The sequence below is a fragment of the Acomys minous genome (assembly GCF_964271855.1).
Source record: "Acomys minous genome assembly, chromosome: 2".
In the NCBI taxonomy this organism is placed as follows: Eukaryota; Metazoa; Chordata; class Mammalia; order Rodentia; family Muridae; genus Acomys; species Acomys minous.
Window position 1 is genome coordinate 148,185,145 of NC_140484.1, and position 10,966 is coordinate 148,196,110.

The window sequence follows — 10,966 nt, forward strand, 5'->3', positions numbered from 1 at the left end:
GTGTGAGAAGAGGGTGTTCGATCCCCTGGAGCTGGTGTCATGGAGGGCTATGAGCATCCCAGTGTGGGTGCAGGAACTGAACCTGGGTCCTCTGGAGGAGCGAGTGCCCCTAACTGCTGAGCCATCTCTCGGCCCCTTGATTTCTTTTCTTGATAAAGAGCCTCACTTGTGGACACTACCTTGGCCCTAAATTTGTAATCCTCCTGCCTCAGCCTCCTGAGTGTTAAATCCACTGAATGGCAGAAAAGAAGGTTACAGAGTGCTGATAAAAAAACTATCTGGTGTCCACCATCACAAAGCCTGAGCTACTGCAGCCAGCGCCATCTCACCACGGTGCTGATGAGGGACGCTGGGCTATGGGAATCGTTCATCCCAGGACCAGCCGAGCTTCGTCAGAATTCTTAGCCTACAAACTTGTTTTCCTTGCTGTGTTGCTCAGACTGACCTCCGACTCCTGCCTCAGCCTTGCAGAGAAGCTCCACAGGAAGTTCTGCTGTGAGAAGAAAGCTGCTCATCTTTTTGCTGTTGTTATTTTGGTTTTGGTTTTTACACTGACAGGGTCTCACTATGTAGCCTTGACTGGCCTGGAATGCAATATGTAGACCACAGTAGCCTACAGCTCATAGAGATGTGTACCCACTTCCTGCATGCTGGGATTGTAGGCATGAACCTCCACTCTCCTGGTTTGTTTGTTTTTTTTAATATATTTTGAGATTTTTTTTTAAACTATGAAACAGTTTATAAAAGTGCTAGATTTTAGTCAGTATGGCTTATTTGGTGGTAGCAGACCTTACAGAAATTGCTCTAATTTAAGTTACAAGTAATCCACAACTCTGTGTTATATTGTGGTTATTTGATGAGGCAAGGTGTCATGTATACTGTCCTCCAACTTGGTTTGTGCTGAAGATCAGCCTGAACTCCTGATGATCCTCCTGCCTCCACCTCCCAAGTGCTAGGGTTACAGGCCTGCACCACCACGCCCAACTTAAGCCTATTTTTTGATTGGGGTAATGCTGTCCTGTCTTACTCTATGAGGGCTGCTATTAACATACTGTGGGCTCAGGAGCTGGTGAACAGAAGAAACTTCTTGTTCGAAGCTCCAGGGGCTCTGAAGTCCACGGTCAGGGTGCCAGCTGGTTGGTGTCAGTGAGGTCTGCATCCCCACAGACAGCAGCTTTTGTGGTTCAACATGGAAGGGATGGGTCTCCCTCAAGCCTCCCTTCTTTCTTCCTTTTCTTCCTCTTCTTCTTCTCCTCCTCCTCGTCCTCCTCCTTCTCTTCTTCTTCTTTCTCCCGTCCCTCCCAGACAGGGTTTCTCGGTGTAGTCCCGCCTGTCCTGGACTAGCTTTGTAGACCAGCCTGACCTCGAACTCACAGCGATCCACCTACCTCTGCCTGCCGAGTGCTGGGATTAAAGGCGTGCAGCACCACGCCTGGCTTAGGCCTCACTTCTATAATGCACTGAGGGCTCTGCCCCTTAGCTGACCACCTCCCACCCTCCGCTCCCCTTACGTGTCTCCTCGGGTGAGGGACTCACCACTGCCTAATTCCATGGGCTCTGGGTGAGATTTTCAGGAGGCTCAGCTGCTCAGACGACAGTGCTATGCCATGTCATGCAGACATCAGAGAGCACAGCCACTCCCTGGATGGACTCCCCAGCCTTGCTTAGCCCATCTTAAACAGCCCTGTGTTTTAAATTACTTTTTTTCTTTCTACCTGCAAACTCAACTTATTTTCCTCTAAAAGATTCCTGCAGGGGCCGGAGAGATGGCTCAGGGGTTAAGAGCACCTGCTGCTCTTACAAAAGACCCAAGTCTGGTTCTCAGCTCACAACTGCAGGTAGCTCCAGAGTGCAGGCCTCCACAGACACCCACATACATGCATGCACACACATATAAATAAAAAAAAAATAAATCTTTAAAAAAAGCTTCCTGCTAACTAATGGATGACTTGTTGTTGATGGCTTGGGCCAAAATGACTATGAGACCAAAGGAAGACCAGCTGCGCGGACTGTAAGGTGAGCAGAGTTGGTCAAGCGCCGGCCTTACAGCACGAGGAAACCAGTGCCAAAGAGGTTTATTATTGAAAGACAACGACAAAAACCCAACCACCACTTCCTATAGCTTACTAACAAAATGCACACGGTGATAACTGTACAGTCCCGCCTCTGCAAACACCACTCCTGAAGTTACAACCGTCTTTTCTAAAAGCGGATCAACAGACATACTTTAAAACCTTTCGGATAAATATATCGCTGCGCTGCATCCGGCCTGGATAGCTCTCTTCAGCAGGGTGTACGCAGGAGCCTGTGAGAACAAAAGGCTGGGATGTAGCTCAGTGGTACAGTGCTTGGCTAACATGCACAGGATCCTGGGTTTGCTCTGTAGTACCCCAAGGAGGAAAATAAGCAAACGGGGTACAAGGTACATTCAGCGGCAGAGCGCTCCGCTTGCCTGGCACGGCCCTGGATTCAACCCCAGCACCTAAACAAACAGCAACCCAACCACACGCGCAGCATCTAGGTTTAGATCTCAGACGAGGACTCAGTGGTCGGGTGGGGCTTGGGCTCCTCTGGATAAGAAATGGGACCTGGGAAATGATTTAATTAGAAGCAAAAGCCATTTAGAACACCAGAAGCCTCGATGGCCACTGAGCCCCTGGGCTGTTTCTTGGGATGATAATAAAGCACACCATGGGAGCCTCACCCTGGACCAAGGCTAAGCTTGTGAGCTTCTGTCAACAGCTGGCTCCCTGCCTCTTGACCTTCATTTTCAACTGTCTCTTCCTGGGAGCTGAAACCTTCACCCCTCAGCCTTTAATGGTCCCCAAAGCACTGCAGTCACCGTTGGTCCCTACCAGCTCTGCATCATGGTCCAGTCCTGTGTCATGGTGCTCAAGTTCTTCATCTCGAAACTTCCTGATGACCTGGAAAGAAAAGGAACCACAAGTGGAGGTCAGCCAGCACTCCCCGGCTAGAGCTTCGTGTCCTCGATACGGCTGAGGTTGACATGCTTCTCCTGTGGAGGGACAGAGTTCCTCTGCCATTCCAGTGGGGAGAGCAGCCTCGAGAGACTAAACCATGGGTGTGGCTCTAATAAGACTTATTTTTATGAAACAGGCTTGGCCACAGGCTGGAGTTTGCCAACTGCTGATTTAGGTTTTAAAGATTAAGAGTTGTTACCTTCCTTAATTTTCTTTTGCTGTGAAGAGACACCATGACCAAGGCAACTCTTACAAAACTCTTACAAAAAATGCAAAAAATGCATTTAACAGGGGGCTGGCTCATAGTTTCAGAGGCTTGGTCCTTATCAGCATGGCAGGGAGCATGGCAGCACTGATGGTACTGGAAAAGTGGCTGAGAGCTACATCCTGATCTTCAGGCCGAGAGGGAGACTCTAGGCCTGGCATAGGCTTTTGAAACCTCAAAGCCCGCCATCTCCCCAGCAAGGCCATACCTACTAATCCTCCCAATCCTTCTCAAATACTTCCACTCCTTGATGACTAAGTATGCTCTGGGGGCCACTCCACAGCCAAACACAGAGATGCTCACTTAGAACCCCAGTGCTTGGAAGGAAGAGGCAGGAAAGCCAAAAGTCAAGACCAGCTTTTATCTTAAGAAATAAAAGAAACAAAATCCAAATAAACAAACTACTGGGGTGGGTAGGTGGAGGTATGGTGCTGAGGCAGGAAGATTCTCTGTATCCACTAGTTCAAAACCAGCAGGGACTAAATAGTCCCTTCTTTTCCTTTCAGAAGATTACCTGAGGCACCGCAGCACTTTAGTCATTCATCCTAAAGAGTTCATCATCATTTTTATATTTTATTTTTGAGATTATAATCTAATTACAACATTTCTCCCTTCCCTCTCTTCCCTTCAAATCTTCCCATTTACCCCTCCACATTCTCCTTCAAGTTCATGGTCTCTTTTTTCCACTAATTGTTATTGCATACAGCTATGCATTTGTATACACATATTTATTTAAATATAACTGGCTCAGTCTATATAATGCTACCTGTATGTATGTATGTATGTATGTATGTATGTATGTATGCATGTATGCATGGCACTGCACAACCAATCGGTGTGCTCTTCGCTGGAGAAGGTCACCCCTTCCATCTCAGCTTTCTTCCCTTGCCTCTGGTGCTGTGTGTACGGACGAGGCTGTGTGGACTTTTGTCTGTCCAATTTAGAATGCTAGCTGGTGTCATCCTTGTCGGGTCCTGTGCTACCGAGTCAGCGGATATGCAGAGGCCACACACACCTAGACTCAGGGGAGACGGGCTCTAGGCTTCGCTGGGCCTGAGCTCATGACCTGTCTGTGTCTCACCTGGAAGAGTGTCCCCTCCCTCGGCTGGCTGAGGCCCTGCCTCCTTCACACCCTGCTGCTTCCCTCTTACCACTGCCCCTGCCCTTTCTCCCCTCAAGCAGTGCACAGCCAGTCACCTGCAGCAGCTCCTCATACTTCTCAGGGTCCTCCTCCATCAGCGTGCGGATCTGGTTGTTATAGTGATGAGCAATAGACTCTTCTACGGCCACGGTGCAGGCCATCGCTCCTTCCTTCCCCAGCAAAGCAGTTCCCGCCCCTGCAAACGCCAGACAGGGTCAAGCACGAGCCACGGGCTGCTGGTCAAGGACATTTGTGAGGCATCCTGACATCTGGGCTGGTAACTCTTTATGGGGGGGCTGTGTCGTGCATCTCAGGGTGTTTAATGGCACCCAGTATCTACCCTCTAGGTGTCAGCCACACATGCTGGACATTTAGATACTCCACTGAATGCCGCAAACAGTCACCCCAAGTTGAGAAGCAGCTGGAATTCTGTCAGGTGCCAGCTCGTTTGAATGGATTTTTCTGCTTTATTTGGTTTGTTTTGTTGAGACAAGGTTAACCTGGAACTTACTGTGTAGCCTAGGCTGGCTTCTCCTCCCTCCTGCCTCTGCCACCTAAAAGGTGAGGTTGCAGGCAATGCACCACCACACAGGCTCAATGAGCCTTGACCCTCCTGCTGAGAGCTAAGAGCACTGTACTAGGTTCTTTGCTCGTGTGTGTGTGTGTGTGTGTGTGTGTGTGTGTGTGTGTGTGTGTGTGTGTGTGTCCTGGAACTCACTCTGTACACCAGGCTGGCCTCGGATCTACAGAGACCCGCCTGCCTCTGCCACTTGAGTGCTGGGACTAAAGGCGTGTGCCACCATGCCCGCACTCAAGCTGCTCTCAGGTAGAACTGCCAGGAGACAGTATCTGGCTGTGGCTGCACCATCCTAGCTTGGCTCTGTGTGGATCACACTTTCTGTTAATAAAAATGATGACTCTATCTTAAAGTAATAGAAGATAAGAGCCCAAGCAGCTCCTGGACAGACACATACCCAGTGCAAAGCCTGCCACATTCCACAAGGGCATCAAAATCGTAGGTCGGACCCTGAATGCAACCATCAGCTCGTTGAACTTTTTCAAATGAGTCTTCTCTTGATCCCACATTTTCTGCAGGGGGAAAACACAAAAGGAGGCAAGCATTACAGCGGCCTCTTGCTATGGGGGAAACACAAAAGGAGGCAAGCATTACAGCGGCCTCTTGCTATGACCTGAGGACATGACACACCAGAGGTGATAAGGAGTTGATGTAATGCTGTCTTCCAGCCCCTTAAATATCCATGAAATAAAAGCAAAACACAGAAAAATCTCTTAGAGAGGGAGAACGAAAGACAGAGAGAGAGAGAGAGAGAGAGAGAGAATGGCAAAGGAGGAACCAAGGCTACACCTCAGACACAGTTAAGAGTTCCACTGCCACAACTCAACCAGACCCACAAAAACTTCACTTGCACAGCGAGGGTTCTGGTTCTGAGCCACTGGCTCAGACAACCACAGGTGAAAACAGAAGAAAAGAACTGCGTCCTGAAAACACACAGACTGTTCCCAATAGAAAACAAACAGCAAAGGAAAGGCATTCCCCTGCACTGGGGGACTCTGAGTAGCCCTGACATGCTTTAACAAGAGTGTGCAGAGGCCACAAGCAGATATACACCATCTTACACGTGGGATGAGCTCTGGGGACTGGGATGTCTGTGGGGAATCCAAAGGGACACATGCTAAGTTACCATGTGTCACGCATGGTGCCAATAGCTCTACATGAACTTGTTTATTACCCAACCAAACCCAATAAGCTGGGGTTACCAGGCTAGTTTGCCCAAAGGGAAGTGAATACCTAGCGGTCATGTGACTTCTTCAAGGTCACAGAAGTAGGTGAGGGGAAACATGGATCTTTGGGACTGTTACCCCTCTCTCTGGCACTCTGTGCTGTGACAAGCCTACAATAACCTCCTGGCACATAGAACATTGCCCTAATAGACGGATTTTCAGCCTTTTCTGCCATGAAACATTCACACCACAGATGCAGTTCATTTCCATGTCAACTTCCTTTCCCATCTACTTTTCCTCTCTCTCCCCATTCTTTCTTTCTGACCTGCAACTTCTTATACAGACCAGGCTGGCCTCCAACTCATAAGTGCTGGGATTACAGGCATGCACCACCATACCCAGCTATCCTCAATTTCTATCTGTGCTTTTACTAAACAGAATATATGCTGTGTTCCTCAGCGCCTCCCTTTAAAACACACAGCAAAAGTGCTTACTGCAGGCTTCAGACACACCGCCAGTGCAACAGAACAAGCTGAGTCTTGGAGAAGAACCCACCTGAATGACAGGGCCCACACTGGTCCGGCCCAGCACAGCCATTTGCCCTGCATAGATGCGGTTTGCTGCATATTCACCAGCGTGATCCACCCGAATTATTCGATCCACAGCTGCCCGGTTAATACTATCTAAGGTCATTCCTGAACTGTGAAACCTGATGACGCCTCTCCCATAAGCTGCAAGGAAAATGCAAATGACAATCTTTCATTATCACACAGAACTTTGATATTGTTCTTTTTATTCTAAACAAACAAACAAACAAACAACAACAACAACAAAACCTTTACCCACTGAGACATCGCACTGGCCTGTTGTCCTCTTGCAGACAGAAGGAAAGACTTGTTAGAACCAAGGCCATAAGCAAAGCCCTGGGGGCTGGACACGTCTTTCAGTGCATTCTTTGTCTCCTGCAATGCTCAAGCCCCAAAGATTTCACAGAAAGACAGGGACATTTGGCTTTAGTTTAAACACACAGGGATCTGGAAAGGCTGAAGCCTGTCCTCGCCAGGCAGCTGGCATGACAGCTGCTTCAGGAAAGGCTCCCATCCCAAGCTGCACAGCCGAAGGCCCCAGAAGTTGGGACGCCATGTCGCTGTCCCCCAGGCTTCCTGGGAAGTGGCCTGTGGTGGTATTCTGTAGCAGCTAAGGGTACGAGGCCTGACAACCCGGGTTGGGAATGTCAAAGTTCTTTAAGACACCAGTTCCATGGACAGGAGACGGAGACCCAGCCAGACAAGGGTTGATCACACAGACTAAACTCCTCTTCAAAATCTAAATTCTTTTCAGGAAACCAAGCGGCAAATGCTTCCACTCTCTAGGCCCCAGATTAGGGGAATGTCAGCTGCTTATCTCCTCCCAGAAAGGTCTTATAGTCAAGTGTGCTCTCCCACGAGAAAAGGGAAACCACAGGTCTTCTGACTTGTCACTCTACCAGTGCCCTAGGTTCGTATTATTTAATGTGGTGCAGGCTCTCTGTTATGTCCGTCATGTCTTTGGAAAATACTTTTTACCCAAACTTCAATATCCAGAAAACGGGAGAAAAAGTTCACACACCTCTTCAGCGCTTTCATTAAGAAGACTCAAGGCCTTTGGACACAAGGCCACAGGGCAGTTTGGAGAATCTGGTGTGTATGTGTGCTGTAGCCCTGAACATGAGCTTTGCTACCAGGTAGAACTTTTGATGCTATACCTATTTATTATGGCAGTAGAGACCAAGCCCTGGGCTGGGTACAACTGTCTACCACTGAGCTACAGCCACGGTCCTGGGATAAACAGCACACTGTGTGCAAAGAAGCATGAACAATTCTGCAGGAGCGTGGCTCAGCGGCTAACAGTACTGGCCTGCTCTTCCAGAGGCCCTGAGTTCAATTCCCAGAAAGCACATGGTGGTGGCTCACAACCATCTATAATGAGATCTGGTGCCCTCTTCTGGCCTGCAGGTGTACATGCAGATAGAGCAATCGCATAAAATAAAGCAGACGCCGAACCTGGAACCTCGGGTCTTCTGCCCAAGTGTAAGGCATCAAACACCCCAGACTGTCTTCAGATAGTGGGTCCCTATGGCCTCTGGCCCACGTTTTATGGGAGAACAATGGGACATAATCAGTGACCTGCTGCTTATCTGTGTCCAATTCAAGGGCCCCGCAAAATTAGGTTAGAGGCAAACTCATCAGTACTCTTTTTTAAAAGCTCCTGAGGACTAGCACGGAGTTGAGTAGGTGGGCCAAGCTCACACAGCTGGCTTTTGAGGTGTGACAAACAGGATTGCTTGTACTGAGAACACACTGGACTGTTCCCTAAAATCCCACCTCTCTTCCAGATTCAGGCACTCAAGGACTGGGAGAGGGTCATGAAGGCTGTGTTTATCCTTTTATCTAACCAAATCAGTATAGCTATTTTGTTTTTGTTTTTTTGTTTTTCGAGACAGGGTCTCTCTGTGTAGCCTTGGCTGTCCTAGACTCACTTTGTAGACCAGGCTGGCCTCGAACTCACAGCGATCCGCCTGCCTCTGCCTCCCAAGTGCTGGGCAGTATAGCTATTTATCTATAAAAATCTCCCAACAAGTTCCTGCATCAGGAGGCAGAGGCAGGCAGAGCTCCGTGAGTTTGGGGACATCCTGGTGAACACAGCAAGTTCCAGGTCAGCCAAAGTGAGATGTGTCTCCAAAACAAAAACCTACCCAATAACAAGGCTATTTTTATTTTTTAAAGGGGAAACACACACTTAAGTTTTTTTGTTTGTTTTTGTTTTTTTTACTATAATGACTTTCACTATCCAAGTGACTTCATAAATGAAAACAAATGATTCTTGTTACCTGTTCACTGGGTTAGCAATAAGCCTTAAAACTCACATCCCCGAGTCCTGACAGCCTTGTTACACACTTTAAAATACAACCGAAGCCCAGTGCTAGAAGCTCTTAAGTGCGCTGATCCAGCGGGGGCGCCTGGGGGGTTTTAAGTGGCAAGTGAGAATATCTAAGCGGCTTATGCACACGCAAGTAACATACTGAGAGGCTCTTAAAAATTCTCTTCCGTTTGTCATCAAGGAAAACCTCTCCATTCAGCTGGCACGTCTTGAGTAATATCCAAACATTTGCTGAGCACGCTTCATTTTCAGAAAGAACAACAGTCTTGGATCAATCCTGGGTAGGCACACACAGCATTATCTAATGAAGCTTCATTTCTTGTTATCGTGGTGTGTGTGTGTGATTACCCACTGATTTGGGAGCAGGCAATACTGGCTTACTGTTTACCATAACGATGTGGTTTCAATGAAATTATTTAATAGGTCATACAAAAACAAAAACAAAAAACAAAAAACCACATCTCAAAACTGCCAACAGTATTGCCATCAGGCAAAACAGAGGTCTAATGCCTAAAGATTAAGTTTTGAGAAAATGACCTCACAATTTTCTGAGGCAGCTCGGATGAGACATGATTCAGACCTAAATCCAGACCCACCTCTCTCCGTTCCAAATTCAAAGCTTCTCATATTTTGCAATGCAAACAGTCCCGAGAGAAGCTTGATAAAGGTACATATACCAGGGCTGGAAAAAGGGCTCAGCAGTTAAGAGTGTATACTGCACTTGGCAGAGGACTACTTGAGCTGGGTTCCCAGAGCAAACATACAGGGGCTCACATACCGCCTGTTATTTCAGTTCCAGATTCAAAATATAAAAAAGAAACATCTATACACACACACTCATAATAAAAAAAATATAAAAAGAAACATATCAACACAGCAGATAATGAGCGGGACCCGAAAATCTGCATTTATAACAGGTTGACGGTGACGACGGAAGGCTATTTTGCTCGAGAAAGTCCCAGTGGAGACTACAGGGACACTGCAGGACACTCAGGTGCCACACCTGCATTGACGTCTGCTCACTGGTTGGTAAGCACTTGGTTCACCCGTTCCTGTCAATCACTTCGACGTGTACTACAAACCCCACCCCACGTCGCGCGCCTGTGACGTAACGAACGCCTTCCCCGTGACGTCCGTGACCTCCACCTAGTCCCCGGTGTGGAACCCGCGCCGGACCGCGACCGCGAGCGGCCGGTACCTGAGAAGGGCCTCCAGACGCCAGGGCGCGGGCGCCACACGGAAGCAGCGGCTAACGCTCCCGTGACGCTCATCGCTGGTGAAAATGTAACCACGGCCCAAGCGTCCCGGCCAATCGTGCTCTCGGCTCAGGATAATGACGCAGTAGATGCCGTGGGCTGGGAGCCAACGGAAACGCCCCTAGGCCCCAGATTTCATCCTATTGGTTGGAAATGACCGCTGCAAGTACTCTATTGGGTGTGTTCCCTGTCAATCATTGGCGCGTCAGGAAGGTGCCTGGGTTTAGGATGCGGAGTTGACCTGGTGAGGCCGCCTAGGTGGTCCGCCTACTGTTTTAGGAAGGCGACTCTAGGTCACTGTTGAGGCCTTTGTTTCCCACGCCTTACGGGGATTATTTTTCTTATTAAAAGCCCATCTACACCTAAAGATCAGTAGTAATTACCTGCTAAACGCCAGTTTTCAGTTGTGATAGTTGTGGGCCAGAAAGTTCATTTCACAGTATTTCCTGTCCCTTCTCAGTTTTCGGATAGAGAGTTATTTCATATATTGTTCTTTATACTTTCAGGATTGTCCGTGGCTGTGTATTGGTGCACATTAGTAAGACGGATGTGTGTTGAGGGAAGGAAAATTTTAGCAACATATTAAACAGTTTAAAGTGCATTTCCATTACTAATGACAGCTAGAGTCTAGCCAATAGACACGCATTTTCAAGTAAGGAAG

At 48.2% G+C, this 10,966-nt stretch overlaps 1 protein-coding gene across 1 annotated transcript; it reads right to left on the minus strand.

The window, feature by feature from the left end:
• Positions 1–2,058: 2,058 nt before the first annotated feature.
• On the minus strand, positions 2,059–10,403 carry COQ7 (coenzyme Q7, hydroxylase). Its single transcript, XM_084771688.1, has 6 exons — positions 10,248–10,403; positions 6,686–6,861; positions 5,362–5,476; positions 4,444–4,583; positions 2,856–2,924; positions 2,059–2,305 (listed from the first exon to the last, which is right to left on the minus strand). The coding sequence occupies exons 1-6, from the start codon at positions 10,318–10,320 to the stop codon at positions 2,228–2,230; spliced, it is 651 nt and encodes a 216-aa protein (XP_084627814.1). The 5' UTR covers positions 10,321–10,403; the 3' UTR covers positions 2,059–2,227.
• Positions 10,404–10,966: the final 563 nt, after the last annotated feature.

Excerpts from the sequence above, each read along its gene's own strand:
- COQ7 (XM_084771688.1), bottom strand. The coding sequence starts at position 10,320 with ATGAGCGTCACGGGAGCGTTAGCCGCTGCTTCCGTGTGGCGCCCGCGC. Across the intron at positions 5,477-6,685 it reads GTGTGGGCCCTGTCATTCAG|AAAATGTGGGATCAAGAGAA; the intron begins GTGGGTTCTTCT and ends TTCCCCCTGCAG. Across the intron at positions 2,306-2,855 it reads TGGACCATGATGCAGAGCTG|GCTCCTGCGTACACCCTGCT; the intron begins GTAGGGACCAAC and ends TTGTTCTCACAG.